Source organism: Podarcis bocagei (assembly GCF_964188305.1).
Source record: "Podarcis bocagei genome assembly, chromosome: 17".
Classification (NCBI taxonomy): Eukaryota; Metazoa; Chordata; class Lepidosauria; order Squamata; family Lacertidae; genus Podarcis; species Podarcis bocagei.
In genome coordinates, this window is record NC_138143.1 from 31,148,539 (window position 1) to 31,172,504 (window position 23,966).

General features: G+C 45.6%; 3 protein-coding genes across 4 annotated transcripts in view; 1 reads left to right on the forward strand and 2 right to left on the reverse strand.

Annotated features, from left to right (window-relative positions):
- The window catches only part of ABCA1 (ATP binding cassette subfamily A member 1), a 111,278-nt gene extending 108,211 nt beyond the window's left edge, over nucleotides 1-3,067 (forward strand). Inside the window, exon 50 of the mRNA XM_081175998.1 lies at nucleotides 227-3,067. Within this exon, the coding sequence (XP_081032124.1) occupies nucleotides 227-367 (141 nt within the window). The 3' untranslated portion in view covers nucleotides 368-3,067. The remainder of the gene's footprint in view (nucleotides 1-226) is intronic.
- A 385-nt stretch (nucleotides 3,068-3,452) lies between these two features.
- Nucleotides 3,453-12,274, reverse strand: NIPSNAP3A (nipsnap homolog 3A). The gene is made up of 6 exons (XM_081177010.1): nucleotides 12,063-12,274; nucleotides 8,056-8,263; nucleotides 7,403-7,561; nucleotides 5,953-6,102; nucleotides 5,090-5,176; nucleotides 3,453-4,967 (listed from the first exon to the last, which is right to left on the reverse strand). Exons 1-6 carry the CDS (start codon nucleotides 12,123-12,125, stop codon nucleotides 4,891-4,893), a joined length of 744 nt encoding a protein of 247 aa, XP_081033136.1. The 5' UTR covers nucleotides 12,126-12,274; the 3' UTR covers nucleotides 3,453-4,890.
- A 2,384-nt stretch (nucleotides 12,275-14,658) lies between these two features.
- LOC308576908 (protein NipSnap homolog 3B-like) lies at nucleotides 14,659-23,540 on the reverse strand. 2 transcript variants are annotated; one of them, XR_014003298.1, is made up of 7 exons: nucleotides 23,382-23,540; nucleotides 21,378-21,600; nucleotides 19,568-19,723; nucleotides 18,376-18,525; nucleotides 16,328-16,414; nucleotides 15,833-16,228; nucleotides 14,659-15,683 (listed from the first exon to the last, which is right to left on the reverse strand). XR_014003298.1 is itself a non-coding variant. In XM_081176997.1 (6 exons), exons 1-6 carry the CDS (start codon nucleotides 23,442-23,444, stop codon nucleotides 16,152-16,154), a joined length of 756 nt encoding a protein of 251 aa, XP_081033123.1. In that variant the 5' UTR covers nucleotides 23,445-23,540; the 3' UTR covers nucleotides 14,659-16,151. The 2 variants fall into 2 exon arrangements, 1 of the variants encoding a protein (XP_081033123.1); XM_081176997.1 differs by having other exon boundaries at nucleotides 14,659-16,228.
- Between the last annotated feature and the right edge of the window lie 426 nt (nucleotides 23,541-23,966).

Below are 23,966 nucleotides of genomic sequence, written 5' to 3' on the forward strand. Positions count from 1 at the left end.
CTGGATAACCAGCCGGGAGCCGCTGACAGCATCCTGATAGTATATTATGATGGTGTGCTTTGTTTTATGTGTGTTGCAACCTGATCTGGGTTCGAAAGTAGAACAGGACCCATTGAAATTAATGGGCATGACTAACTTTAGTGGGCAAAGCTTAGAGGGATATATCCCAATAATAATAAAAATGTCAACAACTCATCCTAGTCTTCCTCCCCTTTCCATCTCTCAGGTATTTGTAAACTTCGCCAAGGACCAAAGCGATGACGACCACACAAAGGACTTGTCGTTGCACAAAAACCAGACTGTTGTAGATGTCTCACTTCTGACTTCCTTTTTGAAAGATGAAAAGGTGAAAGAAAGCTATGTATGAGCAGCCCTGTTGCGAAGGGTGCAGCAGCCGTTCTGAGCAGAAAGGTGAAGGCAGACATCCTTTCTGTGCCATAGTGGGGAGATTGTCCCATGAGCAAAGAGACAAGAGGATACAGAGAGGAAGGAAATAAAACTGAACGTGTGTTTTTTTTACTAGTAACCATTTGATGCAATGCAACTCAATGCAAAGAAATCAATATTCCATTACGGAGGCAGTGCCTCTTGGAGATGTTGCCTTGTTGTACTGTTCTCTAGTGAAAGACTTGAATCTAGTTGTTCTTTCGTTATAATAACCCTGTGAAATTCTGGTATGGTGCCACTTTCTGCTATGTGGTCTTCTGCCATACTCCTGCTTGTTTCTTCTTAGTACGTTTCCTGGTCAGGGGTGGCGCAACAACTGCTCAGAGGATTCTTGGCCAGTAATTATTTATTTGCCATTTTAAGGCATGCATTGCCCTTCCAGAGGGCGGGTGGAATTGCTGTGGCGCAACATCCATTGCTGGCAATGAGTGTACCGGCGAAACCAGTGCCAATTCTTCACCATGTAATGCATTCTTGTGGCTTTATTTAAGTATTAGCGGTTGGGCCCCATTAACTACACAAGTTTAGGGGGATGAGGAGGAAGATCACCGTTGGCCTTACCAGCGGGCCGTGAAGCACACCATCTCAAAACACGCCTAAAAACAACAACAATTCACTTAGTTTCTTATTAGGGTGCGGCAGAATTAACAATCAACCATGGAAACATTTGAGAGGATTTCTGTCCCAATGGTATGGTGACCAATTGCTCGTTCTTCCACTCTGCTTTCGTGAAGCCGTTGCTGTTTTCAGCTTTTGTTAAGAATCAAGTTTGAGATGTCTGTTTTCATTGCAACAGTATTATTTAAATGTGACCTGGCACATTCTGGGGATACATGGAGATGCTGTCACACCTCCCTTGTCCCAAAGTATCAAATCACTTTCAGTCTTGGGTCGATATTACGCCAAGTGTCTAGAACCTAGATTCATTTGTACAAACAGTCACATTTCTTTTTCTAGTCTAGCAATTCTTTCCCCAGTTTCGGTAATCATACAATGTACTGTGATAGGTTTTCCCACGTTAGAAGTCAAGCCATGTTTCTCTGACGCATGGTGGACATTGCTACCACTTTCATCTGTCCTGTCATCTATCCCATCCCAGTTTAGGCATGGCAATCCCAGGCAAAAAGTTTACTAGACTGAATCAACTGAAAAATATGATGTTGGATCTTTTAAAGGTGATTTGCAAAATAGTTGCTCATTTGGGAAGCAATCAGAATGTTTTGTTTTAGAAAAAAAAAAAGGTCAATCGAGTAGGTACTTTTATGCAAGGCTAGGCTTAGTGGGGAAATGGCTGTGGGCGATTCTTTGTAACACTGGACTGTCTTTCTTTTAAACAAAAACTGGAGTTTACCAAACATCGTCATGCCTGCAACATTACCATGTCCTTATTCCAATATGACAGTGCAAGGCAGAAAAGGCTAGTTACAGCAAAGGTCTTTGAAAGCAAACAGGACAGGCGTCTGGATCCTACACGTTTATTCAGAAACTGTCCTGAGTGCCTATACAACTAGCTTTTGCTAGAGTATGCCCAAACGCCTCTCTGTCATCCTTTAACATCCCTTTCCATCCCAGCCACTAGTCACAAAATGCCTACAGCTCACGCAACTCAATGCTGGGTGCTTCTCTTCCCTGCAGAGGATACTATGAATAGTTAGTACTCAGCCGCTGTTTGGCAATGCTAACGCACAAGAGTGCTTAACTGACTGTACACAATGGTCAGCCTCTCTGGCCATAATATAAACTTAAAGTGCCCTTTTAATGTATTATTTAGAATAATACTTGCTATTTTGCCCAAGAAAGACACAGTCCAAACAAGAAGTTAAGCTCTTCTACGTGTCTACTCAGAAGTCTTGTTTCATTTGAGTTCAGTGACAATTGCTCCCATGCAAATGGTATAGGGTTGCAGCAAGAGTTTGAAATGAGAGACACGTAGAGAAGACCGCACTGTAAATCTCAACTGCTTGCAAGAACACGTGCTTAACTCTTTTCATGAGAAACGAGTTCTTAGCAGTGCTTCCTGGCAGGAGTGGAGATCCAGACTAGCTTTGACCTCATATTGAACACTTAGCACTGTGTATAATATGGTACAGTTGCCTCAAAATCAGTCAGGTTACGCAAGCTTTTTGTGTGGTTCTCCTCCGTGCTAAACATATTGTGATACAAAACCACTGATCATGGAACTGTGTTAAGAACACCTACCACTTCAGTATGTGTGTGGCGAAGTTGTTGCATCCCTCTGCAGTATTCGTACTGCTGTAGAGGCTCTTTCCTATCGACACTTTTCTTTCCTTATAGAAGTAATATGGTAAGCGTCTATTACCATGCCTTTCCTCCCAACCCAGTTTCAAACTCCTCTCCCTTTAATACGATTGGTCCTTCATTCCAAGCACTTTATGCTAGCTGTAATGGGATCTATTTTTGCACTGGAATACCCCGTTAACTTTGCAAAAAAATCTAGAGCATTTTTCCTCACACACAAATTAAGTTAATCTTTTCAATGGACATTTTCATGAAAAACGAATATATATTTGTATTGCTAATAACTATTTGTGAAGTATTAATAGGCATTTGTTAATTGCCTTGTATCGAGCATAAAAAATAAAGTGTTGCTGGTCTACAATTGTGCATTTACTATTAAGACTACTGCACGAATCTGTTGCCAACTTAGAAATCATTTCCAGGTTTACTGGTAAAAAGCGACATTCAAAAAATCTGCCACCCCATTGCCATTTGAAGTGGCAACAGTCCAAAAATTCATTTAAGCATCATTAAGTAGCTGAGCACCTAAAGACGATGGATCTCAGCCGCTGCATTCTCCCTTGTGAAGTCTGTAAATGAACTCTTCCTGCATCTGCAAAAAAACCCCCACACCCTTGGGTTTTTAAAATAACTTTACCACTCTGACTTAACTGAAGATAGCCACTTCAGTAAGGATGCTTTGTCTAAAGCTATGTCTAAAATCTGAAGTGCCAGAAGCAATTAAAACAGAAGCAAGACCACAGTAGTATGTATAAACGTCCAAAAAAAAGTCATTTTTAATGTTCACATTTCCACATTCACATCCCAGGTTTTGAGATGATTGTTTCAGGTGTGCAAGCATATGCAAGGGAGATGAATGAACAGCAGCACTTCCAGAAGCAACAAGTTAATTCACAGTTTCAGCATTTTAGCAAGCCAGCAAGAGCTCCAGGCTCATGAAATGAACGAGGTGAACTTTTCCATGTATTGTAAAGGTAATAAAAGCCAGCCTGGACCCTAAACAGAAACTGACAGATGAGTTCCCATGTTGCATTTAAAAATGTGTGTGTGTGTGTGTGTAGGGGAGAAAGTCATCTTCATGGTTTCTTACTCACTCAACCACTATGTAAACTGCACTGCAAGGGTTCCTCTGACCCAGATTTAGTCCCAACTGCAGCCAGGCAGTTAATGAGAAATCTAAAAACTACATTGCTTAGGCCAGCATTGGAAATTTATATCATCATAGGCAAATAGCTCTCACCGCTGGGCTGATGCAGCTTTTGAGCTTTAGAACAGCCGAGGTGGAAACTGTAGGGCTTGTGAAAAAAAGAAAGAATTCGCTACTCGTGATGTTTGCTATTCTTCCCGTTTTGCTCTGTGTGCATAGTTTGAAAGCCTGCAAATAGGGTTTGACTAAAAGAAGCATGCAGACTGTGGGGAAAAGACTGTGTGTCTCTTAAATGACTTTTTAGCTCTCATAGGGCACAATAGCATGTACTCTTCCTCACTGTAGGTAGAGAGTAGGGTCCACCCATGCAAAAGGAGCTCTGCTCTGGAATCCCTCCTTTGATAGGCAATGGAAGGCAGTAAGGTTAAAGCGAAGTCATGATGGGATGAACAAAGGGGAAACTTTGGTTGCAAAGCTGCCTTGTTCCCCAGACATGACCCCCAGAATAGGAAGAAAGCTCTGCTAGCTGTAGAGTTGGCATAACTTGTCTTCCCACTGAAACAAGTTTGGGAGTGTGGAGAAAAAAGGCAGGGGGGGAAATATATAGCAGCCTCACCTTCTGCTTTGACCAGCACAAGGCTGACAGGGTTTACAAAGCGGCATTTCCTCTGCTTACTCTCTTCCCTGACCATTTATTCCCAACACCAGACCACTTTTACATCACTGTCCCATTGTCACAACTCATAGCTATGCTAGCGGCACAGCCCTCGTGCAAAGAAGTTATGAGAACCAATTTTTATATATAGTTTAGTAAGCTCTGAATTCTCGTTTAGTGGGTGGGTTGTGCCCTCTGCCATCATGCATTGCAATTCCAACAAGGCGAGAGGTGTGTTGCTGCAAGCAGAAAGAAAAGATGGGAGACTGGGTTTGCACCAAGCCTTGTAAACAGGCAGCAATAAGGCTGCATTAGGACAGCACTTAAAAGTCTGTGGTTTGTTTTTGTTTTTAAGAAAACCGCCATTAGTAGGTATAGAAAACTATTTCAGGGGTGAAAATGCTGTAGGTACCAGGAGACAGTTCTGCTGCGATTCCAGGAACTGAACACTTTCCCGAACTGAAAATAAATTAAACAGATAGTTAAAAAGAGAAGGAGGGAGGGAGGGAGGACTTAAGCAATACTGGGGTTTTGATTTAAAGGATGGTAAAAGAAAAAAGAAAGAGAAACCTTTCATTTACCTGCTGCTACTACTCTTGGATCCTCATGGGCAGAGTGTCTTCCAGCAGCGCGACTGTCTGAGTTTTCATTCCACCAAAGCACATGAACTAGGAAGAAAAAGCTACAGCTAAATTATGTTGTGAATTAAATACCTGCCTATCTCTTTCTGTTTAGCTGGGAAAGCCTGTGCTCCAGATAAGGAAAGCATCATTCACAAAAGTGTTTTGCTGAAAGGGATTCTTTCAAAAAGCCGTGCTTATGCAGTACAGTTAGTGTGGTAGTAGAGCATTGGACTAGGACCTGGGAGACCAGGGTTCAAATGCCCACTTGGCCATTGGGTGACCTTGGACCAGCCATGGATTTATTATCATAGAATTGTAGAGTTGGAAAGGACCACAGAGGTCATCTAGCCCAACCCCCAGCAATGCACGAATTTTTCGCCCAACATGGGATTCGAACCCACAACCCTGAGATTAAAAGTCTCACTGCCTCTCAGCCTAACCTACCTCACAGGGTTGTTGTGTAGGGGATTAATTGAGGAGAAGGAGGAGAACCACATACACCACCTTGAGCTGCTTAGAGAAGACCGTAGGACAGAAATGCAATAAACAAACGAACATTAGTGAATGTTCTGGACTTCACTATTAGTTACAGAGATGTACTTCCAAAGAATGGAATGAAGAGCTAAAATCTGTCGCTGTTCAAATAAGGGAGATAATTTTGCAGCCCCTGTCCAGGTTTCTAGTCCCTATGAGATTCAAGGACGGGGAAGAGCTACCGTCAGTTCCAACTCAAAAGGAAAACTGCTTGATTATTATACTTTGCCAGAAGACCAGCAGGTGCCAGAGCCCAAGTTTGCACTGAAAATGGATAAGTATTGTACCTCTGTTAAGTAGTCCGTATTCCGTGTGGAAGACACCAATCAGTTTAGTGTATCCTGTCTTTATGTGAATACTAATTGCTGCTTTAAAGGATTGGCCCCACACGGCTGGTCCCCCCGGTTTCATCTGGAAGGTCACCAACTCATAGACTCCTAGACGGGAAAGAAAGCAAAGCATCATGAACAAATGGATTAATAAGTATTAGGTCTCCAAAAGAACCTAACCAGGGTTATGCAACTGAACAAAACCAGAAAGCACAGATTCCAGAGTACCTCAGTCTTCAACTCTTAAAAAAAAATAATTTCTAGTCCTCTGTGGCTGAGCAGGTACAATTTCGTGATGGGCAGGAATTCTGACAAGATCTTCAAAAGGGAGAAAAAAAACGCTTAGCAGGATTTCAGCATTAATGGGTTGGGGATTCAATGCCCTGCATAACATCTCGCTGTGCCCCTTAACTAGCAAAATAGAATGAGACGTGCAAAATAAAAATATACAGGCTAAAGCTGCAATCCTATAGCTTCTGCAAGGGTGTTCCAAGGATGTCTGTTGGATCTCTCTTTCCAAGAGCGGAGAGAAAGAGATGTTCCTCGAGGCCACCGGAAGGTTTGCAGCCAGCTTCTCTGTGTTGCCGGGCAAAGGGATGTGGCAAGGGTGTGTCAGGAGAGACACTGAACTTATAGCTCTCCCATTCCTTCAACATACTCCCAGAACAGAAGACATGCCATCTCTGGAGCAGTGAAACAGTGTGAGCCCAACGGGACATGAGAAAAGGCAATTTCCCCCCTTCCCCACTGGACTGCTCTGTAATTGGCTTAATCTGTACCATCAGCACAATGAATCATATCTTTGTGTTGGGGGTTCGCATTTCTGAAGCGCACAAATATACTTTAGCTCATCTACCATTAACAAGCTTCTAAGGAACTCCAGCCTTGCTTGTGCAGGTTCTTTGCTGTTCATTTTTCTTCCTAATGTCTCAACAAATGAAACTGATTTGTAAAAATGTTACATGGGGGGGGGGAAATATGAGAGAGAGAGACATTGCAAACACTTTTGTAAATCAAGAAAATCTTTAATTAAAAAAAAAACAGGAGGTGAGAAGAACAAGGAGTAAACAAAACGCAAAAAGTACAAAATTAGGCTTAAAGTTCATTTGAAGTTTGGGACCAATATGGATTAAAAGCTTCCTCATTCTAGAATCTAAGGAACCCCAGCCTTTTAACAGCCTATTTCTAGTCCATATGGCTGCAGAGTCAGAACACAGATTGAAAACCCATTGTGTGACAGAGTTTACTTTGGGAGGGGGGGAAAGAGTCTACATAATCAAAGATGCCAACATATCTACAAGTCCCCATTAAATGAAACCATTTAATAGTAGTGAGTCAACAGCTTTACACTGTGCTCCACACACACACACACACACACACACACACACACACACACACAAAAGCTTACCATCCTTGGGAGGGCTGCCAAGTTCACACCAGGGCACCAGGTACGCAATTTCATTGTCTTGTTTGTCTAACAAGGGCAGCATTCGAGACATGTATTCTTCTTGCCATTCTTGGTCCTTGGCCAATGCTGTCCGGACAGCAGATCTCTGAGCAAAGCTCTCTACAAGCCAAAGAGAGGGATGTCAAAGAGAGGGATGTGCGAGGCTGGGCTCGAAGGGTGCACAGTTGCCGTGTCCCCACACTGCCCTCCCTGTGCGGCCTTGCAGAGTTTGGATCTGGGGAGGGTGGCGCGAGGAGGGCGCAACAGCCATGTGCCCCTCGATCCCAGCCTCGCCAGCATTGCTCGTGACTTTGAAATAGTTAAGTTGGTCCAAAATAAAATGCACTCAATTGGAATGAACTAGGGGGGTCAGCAACTGGCGGCGCTTCAACAAAACCTACCCTCCCTGCGTGACGCTCCTTGGCCCACTTCCCAGTTGCCAACTTTGGCATGGTTGTTAAACAACACTGATAACATAGAAACTCCTAAAGAGCAGCTTCTTCCCATGTTGCTCAAGTAACCTGAGTAGATTCACACCCCACAGGAGGTCCAGAGCAACAGTCTTAGCTGCTCGGTTACAACCCCAAAGCACTATGTAGAGAAGCTTTGCATACCATATTTCCAAATATGGAAAGCTTTATTCAGTCCCCCAAATTCTGAGGTCCAGTATCCAACCATCTGGGAATGAGCTGTACGAAGGTGAATGTTTTTGCTGGTCAGTTCCAGGAAGTTTTTCATCTTGTCTGGCTTAACAGTATAGGTACGAAATTCATAGAATGTGCCATCATCTTGCCTGGGCCCTGTGGAAAAAGGCGATGAGACCTGGAAAGAAAATAATTTAGGGGGAAATACGTAAGAATGCAGTCTGCAAGTTCCTTTGTTGGCACATGCAATGTGAACTTACAAGGTCAGAGAGAAAGTGAACAGTTGTCATTACTTATGGCAATAGCAGACAAGACCACAAACTCATTCTAGTTGAGCTTCACTCAGCTAAAATTTTAATTAGCTGTCAATGAATAAAAAATACAGTCGTACCTTGGTTTTTGAACAGCTTAGTTCTCAAAAGTTTTGGCTCCTGAACCCCACAAACCCGGAACCGACTGTTCCAGTTTACGAATTATTTTTGGAAACCGAATGTCAGACAGGGCTTCCGCAGCTTCCAACAGGGCTTCCGTGGCTTCCGATTGGCTGCAGGAGCTTCTTGCAGCCAATCAGAAGCCGCGCTTTGATTCCAAACGGTTTGGAAGTCAAGTGGACTTCTGGATTCCATTCGACTTCCAATGTATGACTGTACTGGAAGTCACTCAAACAACATTTAATCTTCCCACGACTGAAAAAAGCAGCACTACGAAAAAAACTGCAGTCCTACACACACACACACCCTTTTACTTTTGAGTGGACATGGTTCAGACTGCAGCCTATTTTCGAATTCTTCCAAGTTAGAGTTTAAATGCAAAGCAATGACTTCAGTTGAATCTACTTTACTGTGAAGTGTACAGAGGGACAACTGTGTATAAATTAAGAGTCTAGAGTTCCAAGCTGCCCACTCCAGCTGAGCCAAAGCTCAGGGGCAGAGCACATACTTCACATGCCAGTGAAGGGGTCAGGTTTTCTCCCCAGCATCTTCAGGTAGAGCTGGAAGAGAAACCTGTCTGAAGCCCTGGAGTGTCACTGCCAGTCAGTCAATACTGAGCTAGATGAACGGAGGGTCTGATTTGCTGTAAGGCAACTTCCAACGTTCTTGCGAATTTTGGGAATCTTTACGAATCCACAAATGCACTTGCCAGCTTACCATTGGGCTAGTACAGCTTCTACTCCAGCAGGAGCATGGGATCAAAAAAAAGCCCCCACCCATCTTTTGTGCCTGAAGATGCAGGAGGACCCTCCCTGATGCCAGGCTATCTTCAGAGGGCAAGAGCCTCAGGGACATTTGGATAGTGGTGGGTATATCCTATTTATTTATTACAGTCATACCTCGGGTTACAGATGCTTCAGGTTGCACCCCCCGACTTCCCTCAGTTCCAGTTTTTGGTTTCTCTAAGAATGCTGTTTTCTGCATGTTACACAGTTGTATAGATCCTCAAACTATTTAGCTGATTATTATCAATAAAAAGTTTGTGAATGTTTATTCAAAACCTGCCAAGGAGTCCAGTTCGCTTTGTTGCGTCTTCAGATACTTTGTGAAGGGTTCCCATTCATCCTTAAAGTCACAGGTATCTTTGTCCCGTAGTTTATATGTCAGTTTTGCCAGTTCTGCATAGTCCATCAGTTTGTCTTGCCATGATTCTTTAGTTGGGGGCGTTTTTCGGGTTGCGGACGCGCCGAAACCCGGAAGTACCAGAACGGGCTACTTCTGGGATTTGGCGGTCGTGCATGCGCAGAAGCGCCGAATTGCAACCCATGCGTGTGCAGACACGGCACTGTGGGTTGCGAATGCTGCGGGTTGCGAACGTGCCTCCCCCATGGATCACGTTTGCAACCCAAGTGAAGAAGAGAAGAGTTTGGATTTGATATCCCGCCTTTCACTCCCTTTAAGGAGTCTCAAAGCGGCTAACATTCTCCTTTCCCTTCCTCCCCCACAACAAACACTCTGTGAGGTGAGTGGGGCTGAGAGACTTCAAAGAAGTGTGACTGGCCCAAGGTCACCCAGCAGCTGCATGTGGAGGAGCGGAGACGTGAACCCGGTTCCCCAGATTAGGAGACTACCGCTCTTAAGCACTACACCACACTGGCTCTGTCCACTGTATTACATTTATACCCCATCTTTCCTCCAATGTACTCCAAGAAGGCAGGAAAAATCCCAAGTGCGCTTGTATGCAGGCTTTGACTTCAGCTGACACTTGAACAATCTCATAATAGATTGAATTAAATCACTTTTGAGTTCTACAGGCCTTACTTCCCAGACTGCATTCAAGAACTGTACTTTGGTCCTTCCTAATCTCACAGAAGTCAGTGGTACACAAAACACCATAGAGGACACTACACAGACGTGATCAAACTGGGCTTGTTTCCCAGTGAAATAAAGCACACAAGGTCAGTTTCCTCTCTTCTCAGTTCAAGCTGCCTACCCGGCACTAGCAGTCATTTATTGCAAAGCGCTCACAACTACCAGCAAGAACCAAAAAGGAAGGTGGGAAATTAATTGCTGCTTCTGCGCTGTTTTTAGACTACCCCAAGTGCCAGCAATACCGCCAGGGAAATAAACAAACATGTTATATTTCAGCTGTACTCTTTTGTAAGGTTTCCAGGGAACAATTTGCTTTGTTGCTCAGCTTTCCCCACCCACCCAAGAGAAGCTGCTGGAAACTGCATCTCTCTAGAGGGCTCTATAGACTTCCCTTGGTTCACAGCGCTACAAATCAGTTAGTTGTACTTTAAATGTAGAAAGAGTTGGAGAATTCACTGGAATACAGCAGCTGAACCTCCCAACTGCCCTGGATTTATTCTCTCCAGGATATTATCAGACTCACACTGCAAGATTCAAAATTTCACTTTGCAAACATGTGCCAGGGTCCTGCCGTGGCTGAAGCAGAGTTTTGTTTTCTGCAGTTTTACAAGCTATCGTTTTGTGAAGAAGCCACATTTTTTTCACACAAGTTCCAGAGTTCCTGCAGTGCAATAGTCATGGTGCTGAACTAGTTAAAGGACTGGATGTAAGCCAGGGAGACCTGAATTTATTTATTTTTCCTCCTCATTCAAATTAGACCTTCACGTGTGGCCAGCTTCCGGGTCATGTGGCCAGCAAGACTAAGCGGCTTCTGGTGAACCAGAGCAGCACACAGAAACGCCGTTTACCTTCCCGCCGGAGAGGTACCTATTTATCTACTTGCACTTTGACGTACTCTTGTTGGTCTGTAGTAAAAAAGAAAAAGAAAATCCAACAAGCCTGAAGCCTGTAGAACAGGCAGACCATCACTTTCCAGAAGCATAGTATACTTCTTTTGAATGCACATCACCATATATGCAGATGGGCTAAAAGCAACACAGTGGTGGATTGCCATTGCTGCTGCTCCCTTGATACCTATTCAAAACCCCAGATCATGAGACGCAGTGCAAGAAAGGCTGGCAGCTACCCCGACCTCTGAAACTGGCACAAGAGGAAGCGCCTCAGCCAAGTTCTTGCCAGGCCCTGAGGTCTTCAAAGCCCAGTCCCAGGCTTGGGATCGGATCACATCCCTCCGCCTTCCTTGGGCTTCTGAACTCTCCTTCCTCGGAGGCTTTTAAGCCGAGGTTGAATGTCCATCTGCCATGGATGCTTTAGTCGAGATTCCTGCATTGCAGGGGCTTGGACGAGATCCCTCGGGATACTTTCCAACTCGACAATGCTAGGATTCTTCTATGGATTGACATTTGCTCCTTCTCTTCCTGCTTCCACTCGCTTCCCCTCCTGCCTTAACGCTGCTTAAGTTTTGCTAGCATTTCTAGCAGGCAGGAAACCAAGAGGAGCAGCGTCTCCCCACCCCTACCCTGGAGAAGGCGGCGCCAGCTAGGTTTCTGCCTGCAGGGCACGCTCATCTAAACACCAGGGCGCCCTAGGGTGCCTCTCCTCGCCTGGTATCCTGCGCCCCTTGTCCCCCCTCCTTCGGGCTCCTTTTCACCCCCTTTCGGGCTCTCCTTTTACCTCAGCGGTGGCCCTTCGCGCCGCTGCGGCGACTCTCCCGAAGAGCGCGCGGGAAGCCAGCATGGTCTCCTCGCGGGAGATGGACGAGGCGGCGGCAACTACAATGCAGCCCAGCCGCCCTTAAATGCACCGAGAGGCGCTTCCTGGGTCGCACGGCGGCCGCTGCCCTCGCCCGGCCCGCCCGCAGAAAGCATTGGACGGCGCGCACCTCGTGGCCGCCGCCCAGAAGACGCGCGGCTACGGCGGCGACCTTTGCGCGCGCGTCCCCCTCGCCATATCTTTCTTTCCGCGAGCCCGCGGGGTGGGGGGCGCGTGCTGGGCGGCTGGCGTGGGGGAGGGGAGGGTCGCCCGACCATTACAATTCAAAAGACGCTGCTGGTAAGGGAGGGAGGAGGGTGGCCAGGGCGACGTAGGCGTCGTATTGCGCAGGGGGAAAGTCCTTTTACGCACAGGGGTTTTCGTTTTTGGCAAGGTGTCTTGCGAACGAGGAGGAGGGAATTAGGCAGGACTCCACGCGGAACTGGCAGGAGGAGGCTTCCCTGAGAGCCCGGGGGCCACGACTGCCTGCTGCCTGGGACCCAAACTTGCTGAAGCTAGGAGGGGAGCAACTGGAGAGAGAGCTTCTTGGTGCGCAATGTTCTGCACCCTTCTCCGCTGAAGGTGCAAATATGTGTGAGTAAGCCATTTTTCTAAGACGCTGCAGGCTGCTTGATTTTCCAAGTGAAACCCAACCCTGGGCGAGTGCCTGGAACCTCCCTGGAATCTTCCGCTTGGCAGAGATTGAATGTGGCATGTAACACATGCTGGCATCTACTGTTGGGAGGGTGCCTTTGTGGGTGAAGTCAAACCATCGGAAGGTTACGGCGCCTGCAGTGGCTGTAGAAACCGATACGGGAGAGATGTGTTTTGTTGCAGCTAGGGCAGATGTAGGAGTCAGCTTGTTATTAGGCATGTGTAACAGTATATAGGATGCGGGTGGCGCTGTGGGTTAAACCACAGAGCCTAGGACTTGCTGATCAGAAGGTCGGCGGTTCAAATCCCTGCGACAGGGTGAGCCCCCGTTGCTCGGTCCCTGCTCCTGCCAACCTAGCAGTTTGAAAGCACGTCAAAGTGCAAGAAGATAAATAGGTACCACTCCGGCGGGAAGGTAAACAGTGTTTCCGTGCGCTGCTCTGGTTCGCCAGAAGTGGCTTAGTTATGCTGGCCACATGACCCGGAAGCTGTACACCGGCTCCCTCGGCCAATAAAGCGAGATGAGCGCCGCAACCCCAGAGTCGGTCACGACTGTATCAGGGGTCCCTTTACCTTTAACAGTACAGTGGTACCTCAGGTTAAGTACTTAATTCGTTCCGGAGGTCCATTCTTAAGCTGAAACTGTTCTTAACCTGAAGCACCACTTTAGCTAATGTGGCCTCTTGCTGCTGCCGCGCCACCGGAGCCCCATTTCTGTTCTTATCCTGAAGCAAATTTTTTAACCTGAAGCACTATTTCTGGGTTAGCGGAGTGTATAACCTGAAGCGTATGTAACCTGAAGCATATGTAACCCGAGGTACCACTGTATATAAATGAACCTACCCAGACTCTAAGATCATCTTCCAAGGCCCTTTTTTGTGTGCCTCCCTCCTCAAGAGGTCTAGAGGGTGACAAAACGAGAAAGGGCCTTCTCTGCAGTGGCTCCCTGTGTGTGGAATGCTCTCCCCAGGGAAGTTCGCCTGGCGCCTTCATAGTACAGCTTTAGGCACCAGGGAAAAACATTCCTTTTTTACCAGGCCTTTGGTTGATCTGATTGATATCTATTCCCTTTTAAAATGTTGTTGTTTTTATTTTGATTTTGCCCTGTGAACTGCCCTGAGACCTCCGGGTATAGAGTGGTATATAAATTCAATTAACAACAACAACAACGAAAACAAAACGGGTGATGGATCCTGACGTGCACATAACAAAAAGCAGCAGCCTTCCACACACAGCAACGTACCCTGCGTGGTATGTATTATTCTGAGAGGCAGTTTTTGGTGGTGCTTCCTTAAGCAACAAGCTCTCTCAGGACCTGTCAGTCCCAGACATCCCTCTGCATAGCCAGGATGGGCAGCTGGCAGTGGCGTAGCGTGGGTTGTCAGCACCCGGGGCAAGGCAAGTAATTTGCGCCCCCTAACCCATGGATTTGCGCCCCCTAACCCTAACCCCCAGATGTTGCGCCCAGTGCGGCCGCCCCACCCTGCACCCCCCACGCTACGCCACTGGCAGCTGGTGAAAAGAACAAAGCTCCTGAATTGCCAAGGGCGTGGATCCCAGGGGTAGCAGGAACTAGTGCTGCTGGTAGGATTTAAAAGTCCAAAATATATGTAAATATCGTAATGTCCATGTGCGTACACACACACTTAAGGTATACAAATCAGGCAGTCTGAAATGCTTGCGACCACATTGGTGTATTACAGGCGCCCCCAAACTCGGCCGTCCAGATGTTTTGGGACTACAACTCCCATCATCCCTGAACACTGGTCCTGTTAGCTAGGGGTGATGGGAGTTGTAGTCCCAAAACATCTGGAGGGCCGAGTTTGGGGGTGCCTGGTGTATTAGAATAAAAACATCAAAGCGCTGGCAGATTAATATCTTTATTAGAACTAACCAAAAAGAAAGTAACAAAATAATCAGCGAGCTTTGTAGAATTCCTCTTCTGTCTGATTATGTTAAATTAAAAAGGGAAATGGGGGAGTGTTGGGGGGCATGGTGCAAAAGCCCCACTGTTGTGCATGGTGCGATTTTAGAAACAGAAAAACTAATTTCAAAATCAAAGCAGAGTTCATTTTGTGACTCATGGAAATACACCTATGGGGTGAGACAGCGGTATGCATCAGGAAAGGGGTCCAGGCGACTAAACAGTATTGCACCCCTTGACATTAGTCTTCGGTTCTATTTCTGCTTTTGCTTATAATTGCCATATAGGTGCACCATATCTGATAGTGTCATGTGCCAGAATGACATGTTGAAACGGATTGTAGAGGACACTTTCCCAGAGGTGCGGGTATATGACTTGGGATAGTTGACAGCTAACCTCTCATTGTGCTATAAAACTTCGGGGTTTTATAAAAGTTTATTGGGCTTAAAAGCTTAAACCTTGGGGAAATAGTTGTCCTCTATAATGCAGGAAAAAACCAGTTACTAAAATATTACACAGTTCAGTTGGGGGGTGTTTCAGAAGGACTTCATCCATTTTTTAATTTTACATTGACAACCCTGATCGTCATTTCTTCCCATAACAAATCCCACAAAGTATTCAGATGTAGCCTGAACAATCTATTATAGTTACTGTAAAACATTATTAGGAAATGCATCTCTAATTTTAACACTGTTCATGCTTCATTGTAATCTGGATAGTGGATGTTAATCTGTAAAAGCAGTACTAGGAATTATATGTTAATGTATGGTAGATTCCCCATTAAGGCTATGATTAATCCAGTGGGATTCTGGGATGTTTGGGGGTGTAATATTTTATTTTACTTTACTTTTCACGATTTTAAAATGGTATGTGCATAAAACAAAAAGCATCAGCTCAGATTTGTCCTGCATATTTTCACTTATCTATGATAAAAACCTAAGAGCTGATTGTGTGTTAAATGTAACCTAAGATGTTCACAGAATTTGAGAGCCAGTGTGATTAGATATTCAGTCCAGGAACTGAGAGACCAGGGGTTCAAATTCCCATTTGGCCATGAAGTAACCATGAAGTCTGGGTGGCCTCGGACTAATCACTATCACTCAGCCTAGCCTACCTCACAGGGCTGATGTGAGGATATAATGGAGAGAAGCAGCATATAAGCCCATTTAAACCCCTTGGAGGACAAATGGGATATAAATGTCATAATAAGTAAATACATAACTATAGTTCGAATCTACATATTTTTAAGACAAGCAAGCTAGTGTGTATTCTTTGCTAGCAAGCGGCGGGAACATCAAGTTTCGCACACGCAATTCAACATTTTGCAAGACTACACTCAATTTGCATCAAGGCACAAACATTGCAATTGGAGGATAAAAGTGCCGAAATAAAGAAAGGATGTGTTCATCTGTTGCCTTTCATCTGCTAGAGAACTATTTCAAAGGCGAAAATGGTGCAGGAATCAGGAGCATGTTTTGCTGGGATTCCAAGTACTGAACGTTCTCCCGTACTGAAAGTAAATGCAATGTAGGACAAAACCGGGTTAAACTTTCTGAGCAGCGTTGAAGAAATGTTGGCACATACGCCAAGACACACCATCACCTCTTACCTGCTGCTACCACCCTGGCATCTTCGTGGGCAAAATGCCTCCCAGCCGCACGGCTATCAGGATTCTCATACCACCAAAGCACATGAACTGTGAAAACAGGAGCAAAACCAAGGTCAGCTCTGGAAAAAGTTTATCCACGGTTAAGTATAACTGATTCAGTTCAAACAGAAATGAAAAATGTATGTGTACTAATGAAGGTTTAAAATGGAATGTGGCTAAACATGTATTGCTGAAGGGTTGCTAATATTGGGGGTTTTCCAGTGTTGTTTTCTAAAGGACTCTGGGCTCTTGCTGAGTGAATCTAATTGTTGTTTTCTGCTAGTTAACATGTGAGTGTTGTAACCTTAGATCACGTGATGAAGGTATTGAGTTGCAAATCTCCATTTTGAAGGGAGCTGCCTTTGAATATTGGTCTCCCAAACTCTATGGAGTGAAGATGTAAATGAAGTTCTCAGCTTAAGTGTCAGGTGTGTGTGCAGGAGCCAGGCCCTGTGACCAATAGGACTGGGGCTTTCCTAAGTTTGTTCTGAAGAGGCAAGGCATGGCCACACAGGTGAGGCCGATTGGTAACTCACAGCACCTGGTGGCAAGAGCCGGGAAGGGATATAAGGTCAGCATTTTCCCTTTAGCTCTTTGCCACAGCAACATATTCCCTGCCTTGCTGTTTTACTCCTTGCTTCTTGATCCTTGGACCCCTGACTTCGTGACTCATTGCTTCCTGATCCTCGGACCCTTGGCTTATTGACTCCTGGCTCTCTGACCCTCGGCTTTCTGGCTTCTGGACTCCTGTTCCTGCTCCCACCCCGCCATCTTGCCCCTGGTCCCGACGTCCCCAGCTGGGACTTCGATCGCCCGTGAACCAGACCGTGACACTAAGGCCAATGAAGGCTGGAAAGCAGGTTGTGGGGAGAGAGAGAGAGAGACCTTTGCTTATAGGTCTGTTTGGGTTATTTCATATTTTCTAAGATGCAGAGCCTGTGCTGGACAGCACAAGACATTGTATGAATATTTTTGGATGTATCATTTGATGTTTCTGTTTTATTTTGAAGAGTTCTGCTAGTAAAATTTGAACAATGTTTTCATGGGCCTGGACAATGCTTCATTTCCAAAAGGAGTCAGTTTTCATGCACCCAGTTACTTCAAACCGCACAATATTAATATCTGCAACACCCAGATCTAGAGAGGAAGATCCGGGGCGCACAAGTCCCAATGGGCATCTGATTGGCTACTGTGAGAACAGGTTGCTGGACGAGACTTTGACCTGACCCAACAGTACTCTTCTTATGTCTTTATGTAAACTCACTCTGTGCATGTTCAGAAGTACCTTTCATCATTACCTCCTATGCACGGCCAAATATGGGAGGGTGTGATGATAAATGGAAGTGATTAACAAAGAAGGGGAGAAGTCACAGGATTAAGACAACAGCTTCAAGATATTACTTTCTGCTTCACCACTGCACATAATCCATAGCACAAAGGAATGTCGGTGCATGTCAGGTCCCTCCACAGATATGAATGGAGGCCAGCATGTCTAACCGAGCATGACCAACAGCCTGGATAGCTCACTGGGATAGAATGTGGTGCTGATAATGCCAAGGTTGCCGGTTTGACTAGATCAAACCGGCTAGTTAACATGTGAGTGTTGTAACCTTAGATCACGTAATGAAGGTATTGAGTTGCAAATCTCCATTTTGAAGGGAGCTGCCTTTGACTCTTGGTCTCCCAAACTGGGGGGTTGGACTAGATCAAAGAGGGCCAGATTTGATGAAGTGAAGGGCCGTGAGGGCCAACCAAAGTCGTTGACCTTTTTTTAGGATTGAAGGTTTTGAGCTTTTTTTAGGGTTGAAGTTTTTTTTTAGGATTTTACCCCAGGAAATAAACTGCCACAGGGGCCGGATTACACAGGCAGGTGGGCCGCATTAGGCCCCCGAAACGGACTTTGGGCATACCTGGACTAGAAGATACTCTGGGTCCCTTTCAACTCTACAATTCTATGATTCTATGTGTGAAACTACAGATCATAACAACACAGGGAATAGGTTTTGTACCTGTATTAAGTAATCCATATTCTGTATGGAAGACACCAATCAGTTTGGAATAGTCTTTGCTGATGTGCGCATCAATCGCTGCTTTAAATGACTTTCCCCACAAAGCGGGTCCACCTGGTTTCATCTGATAAGTAACCAACTCATAAACTCCTAGAGGGGTGGGGTGGGGAGAGGGAGGAGACAGAAATTATCAGCTACAAAAATACAAAATAAAAAGCTGCTCACCCTATGCTGATCTCTTCACCAACAATTTATTTTCAGCCTACTTTTTAGTTCTTTGATGATGACCCAAAATCTTATTTCTGCATTTCATGAACATCTATGCTTCCCTCTCTTTGAACAGTGTGCTTAGGTTTCTAATTTATTTTTCGTTTTTGAGCAGTTACAACTACGTACCCATCACTGCCAATTCTCCCCTGCAAATCCGTATAACGTCTTGTTCTTCTACCCTTATCTGTGGGTAGGTGTATTTTAGAGAAGGGGATTAAAAACCTCTCAAGATCTGAAGTGGGCAAAACAATTTTATCTCGGGGAAGCTACGGATATGGAAAGATATTATACCGATATGAACGACGAAATATACTGGGAGACATGGACTGTTTTTTGAATCACTATGAAATATGGATGTTTTGAACCAAAGCTGTAGCTTAGGTCCATTAATGGGGGGAAAAGATCAGGCTACGAAAAATTCCACTTCTGTTTCTCCTGTTTGCCTCCTTGCATGTCTGTTTTATTTTTGACCAAATGATTCTACTACAGTATGAAGCATGTTTCAAATTCAACTGCAAACAATGAAGAGCTTTGGCATGGACATAGGAATTTTGTTGCAGGGGGCGGGCAGGCCTTTTGTTAGGAGGGGCAGAACCTCAGTTAGCTATGTATTTTTATTGATTGGGGGGCAGCGGCCCCCCTGCCCCCCCGGCTACGCCCATGAGCTTTGGAGTGGCTTCTTCCAGAAATTAGGAATCTGCACAGCACCACATTTGCAGGGCACTTCTCATAGGAATTCCTCTTCCCCCTTGACCCAGTGACCAGAAAGGGCCAGAGCAGCCTGTGGTAACTTTAACCAGAGCTCTCTGGTGGCACAAGGACCAGTAATGTTACTTATGCCCTCTCCTCGAAATGATCCCTGAAATAATTTCCAGTACTAAAAACCAGTACCGTATACTGTTAGTGCAGTAAGACAGCTCACCTGGCTTTGGAGAACTCCCGAGCTCACACCAGGGGACCATGTAAGCAATTTCCATATGCTGCTTGTCTAGGAATTGAAGAAGTACTGACAATCTTTCCTGCCATTCCTTATCAGCGACCACAGCTTTCCTTACAGCTCTCCTGTGAGCAAAGTTGTCTATATAAGAAAGCAAAGAAGTGTTAGAACTCCTTTGGCCAGGTTCAATGGCCAGGCTAATAATAATAATAATAATAATAATAATAATAATAATAATAATAATAATAATAATACAGTGGTACATCGGGTTAAGCCACAGAGCCTATGACTTGCTGATCAGAAGGTCGGCGGTTCGAATCCCCGCGACAGGGTGAGATCCCGTCGCTCCGTCCCTTCTCCTGCCAACCTAGCAGTTCGAAAGCACGTCAAAGTGCAAGTAGATAAATAGGTACCGCTCTGGTGGGAAGGTAAACTGCTCTGGTTTGCCAGAAGCGGCTTAGTCATGCTGGCCACATGACCCGGAAGCTGTATGCCAGCTCCCTTGGCCAGTAAAGCGAGATGAGCGCCGCAACCCCAGAGTCGGCAACGACTGGACCTAACGGTCAGGGGTCCCTTTACCTTTACCTTTACCTCGGGTTAAGAATTTAATTCGTTCTGGAGGTCCATTCTTAACCTGAAACTGTTCTTAACCTGAGGTACCACTTCAGCTAATGGGGCCTCCTGCTGCTGTCGCGCTATTTCTGTTCTCATCCTGAAGCAAAGTTCTTAACCTGATGTACTATTTCTGTGTTAGCGGAGTCTGTAACCTGAAGCGTCTGTAACCCGAGGTACCACTGTAATAATAATCTGGTTTGATGGAATTTTGTTCTTGCACAAGGACAGTTTGTTCTTGCACAAGGACCTTTAAGTAGGTGCATAGAGGTAAATACTTATGTGCATACCCAAGAAACCCATCAGGTTTTCAGAATTTATGGTGGGTAGGGAAATATCAATGGAAAGGATGGCACAACACACAGCGCAAATATATCCCGTTGAGCACTGGCTGCCAGCGTGGGTGGGAAACATTGAGGATTGATTTTGGTGCACAAGACCGAAATTGCTCGTGTGTGAATGAAGCTACACAAACACGCACACAGAAAATATTTGGTTCAACTTTGCATGAATGCTCTAACGTGGGCACAGCCTAGGTGTGCAATATCAAGTTCTGTAATTGACAAGCCATTGGAAGTCTCTGTGCTGACTAGGACTGATACAAATACTAGGAGTCTGGCCTATTGCTTGGTCAAGCACAGCACTGCTTCTGATCTCTTGCTTCAGCCACCTGGACTCCAGAATCCCAGGTCTAAATTTGGATGCAGACACCACAATAATTGCAGCGACATGGGTGGCGCTGTGGGTTAAACCACAGAGCCTAGGGTTTGCCGATCAGAAGGTCGGCAGTTCAAATCCCCACGACGGGGTGAGCTCCCGTTGCTCAGTCCCTGCTCCTGCCAACCTAGCAGTTTGAAAGCACATCAAAGTGCAAGTAGATAAATAGATACCGCTCTGGCGGGAAGGTAAACGGCGTTTCCGTGTGCTGCTCTGGTTCGCCAGAAGCGGCTTAGTCATGCTGGCCACATGACCCGGAAGCTGTACGCCGGCTCCCTCGGCCAGTAAAGTGAGATGAGCGCCGCAACCCCAGAGTCGTCCACAACTGGACCTAATGGTCAGGGGCCTCTTTACATTTAACCCGGCAGTAAACCTTCCTGAAATATCTACGATCGCTTGAGAAATATCCTACTCGGGATCTGCATAGAGGTCCCACATGGTTAAAGCGCTACCGCGCAGTACCTACCATATTTCCAAATGTGGAAAGCTTTATTCATTGACCCAAACTCCGCTGTCCAGAATCCAATCATCTCTGAGTGAGCCACGCGAATGTTGATGCTTTTATTGACCAACTCGAGGAATTCCTTTGCCTTTGCTGGTTTGATATCGTAAGTACGGAGTTCATAGAAGGTGCCAACATCTTGCCTGGGTCCTGTGGCAAGAGACGAGCAAACCTGATACAGACTTGGCTTAAAAGAGAGACATAAAAGCAAGAATTCCAGTTAGAAAATGAAATGAGGGTTTTGTTTCTAGGTTTGCAACCATGCTAATAATTATTTGGATCAGTAGTATGCTCTATTACAAGGTATAGTTTTAGTATGTGAAGCTGCAAATGATTCTTTAATGTTTTAATCTACCTAGTGCAACAAACCTAAATTAATAATAATAACAATAATAATTTATTATTTACACCCTGCCCACCTGGCTGGGTTTCCTCAGCCACTCTGGGCAGCTCCCAACAGAATATTAAAAACACCATAAAACACCAAACATTAAAAATTTCCCTAAACAAGTTTGATCTTGTTTGCTCAGTAGCTCTTCATCTTCAATGGCTACATATATAAATTTAAATTCACAGCACATCCTGAAGACAAGTTTGGGAAGAAAAAACAGCAGGGAGAGAAACATTTTATTAACTTCCTTGAAATTTCCCACCCTTTCCTGACTTATTCCTAAATTCCAAAGGACAGCACTGGGTCTTACAATATATTTTTTTAAAATGCTCTGTAATATCAACAGAAGGAGAATTTTGTAACTTGGGCAGCGGTGAGGCAGAGGCAGTCATGGGAACATCTGTCTTTAATCCAGTTGCCTTCTGATGCACATATGGTCTCGTGAAAAGGGCATCCTCAAAAAGATTCATTATCTTGGAGATTGTAATAGGATACAAAGAAGCGAGCGCACTGGGAAACCTATAGATTAGGATCAGTAGCTTGAATCATTTCTGCATGAGAACAAGGGGCCAGTGTAGACCCTGAAGGGCAGCAATACTGTGGTACCTCAGGTTACAGACGCTTCAGGTTACATATGCTTCAGGTTACAGACCCCGCTAAGCCAGAAATAGTACCTAGGGTTAAGAACTTTGCTTCAGTATGAGAACAGAAATCGTGCTCCGACGGCGCGGCAGCAGCAGGAGGCCCCATTAGCTAAAGTGGTGCTTCAGGTTAAGAACAGTTTCAGGTTAAGAACAGACCTCCGGAACGAATTAAGTACTTAACCCGAGGTACCACTGTACTGCCAAGGGGAAGAAATTGCCTCTTTGCAGTGCAGAGTTTGCAGGAAATATCTCAACCCAGCAATGCAATGTGCTGTGTGCGCATTTTTGGTGGGGTCTTTGCCAGTGATCACCTCTGGCCTGCAACCTTCCGGTTGGCTAACCTTGACGGCAGTTCTTGAGCTGAAGAAGGTGAATCACCTGTATCTTAAAGGCACAGGGGCCAGTTAGAAAGCTGGAGATCCAAACCGAATGACGCAATTCATCTAAGAGAGTCAGCGATGGTGGAGATTAATATTCCTTTCCAGCGTGCCTCTGCTTTCCTCCTCTCCGGGCAGGCTCCTGCACCGTTAAAGATTCATGTAGCAGGCAGAAATCCAACAGGTAACACCTACCCATCTTGGGAGCGCCACACACCTGTTGGGTGCCTGCCTGCCGTGCAGCTCTTACAGGCAGGGGGACCCTACAAGCGTGTCTGCCTCCCCACGTGAGAACTGGGAACCTTCCTTTCCCCAAATCCCGGGTGTCTGAAACAGGAGCTCGCAGCGTGAAAATGAGCAGGTGACGGTTTTCCCCTACCCTTCCCGGAAAATGTGATACGGTTAAAAATGGTATGGTCTCCATACCCATGGGCGCGTTTAAATGCGCAGCTGCACAGAAAAGCAAAGCAGTTTAAAAGTTGGCAGCCTCGTTCCCGATAGACTTGGGAAGTCAGGAGAAGAAATCTGAAGCCTGGCGCCTCTTTCCCGGCTTTACCTGGGCTTTGCACCCCGATAACGCAGCTCCGCGGAGGGAGCCGAGGACGCGCGAGACCATCATGCAGCGCCCGCCGTCAGCTTTGCTGCCAAGGAAGCAAAAGGCTCCTTGCACGGCTTCGCCCCGACCTTTTGCCTATGGAGGCTGCAGGGAGACAAAAAGACTCGTGGCGCTTTCCAAGAATAGCAGCTGCAGGAAGATCACCAAACCGGGAAGGCAGACTGCAATCGTCCATAAATGTTTGGGGGTTCCACGCTTTGCAAACCAGAAGCAATGAACTCAGCTGTTGTAGCCAAGCAGATGATAACTGCGTGCCGTTTTCTGTTTTTTAATTAAATGCCTTATGGTCATTCTGGAAATATTGGGTGAGGGTGATAATAAATGAATAAACCTGTTTGTCGGCTCACAAGGCTCTTCCCCCGCCTTGCCAAGAGGCAGAAAGATTGATCTCATCCGGACTATGTTGACATTTTCGTTTCAAATGAACAGGATCCTGTGGATTCAAATGGCGTGCGTGCACCACATATTGCAATTGATTTTGTGCGTGGGGTGTGTGTCTTACCTGGGTCCCCCAATATTTTATTC

Bases quoted from the DNA above. Each gene is read 5' to 3' on its own strand.
- NIPSNAP3A (XM_081177010.1), bottom strand. From the start codon at position 12,125: ATGCTGGCTTCCCGCGCGCTCTTCGGGAGAGTCGCCGCAGCGGCGCGA. The intron at 8,264-12,062 runs GTAAAAGGAGAG...TTTTCTTTCCAG, and splicing joins CGCGAAGGGCCACCGCTGAG to GTCTCATCGCCTTTTTCCAC. The intron at 4,968-5,089 runs GTAAATGAAAGG...ATTTATTTTCAG, and splicing joins TCCAAGAGTAGTAGCAGCAG to TTCGGGAAAGTGTTCAGTTC.
- LOC308576908 (XM_081176997.1), bottom strand. From the start codon at position 23,444: ATGATGGTCTCGCGCGTCCTCGGCTCCCTCCGCGGAGCTGCGTTATCG. The intron at 19,724-21,377 runs GTAGGTACTGCG...TTTCTTATATAG, and splicing joins TTTCCACATTTGGAAATATG to ACAACTTTGCTCACAGGAGA. The intron at 16,229-16,327 runs GTAAGAGGTGAT...ATTTACTTTCAG, and splicing joins TGCCAGGGTGGTAGCAGCAG to TACGGGAGAACGTTCAGTAC.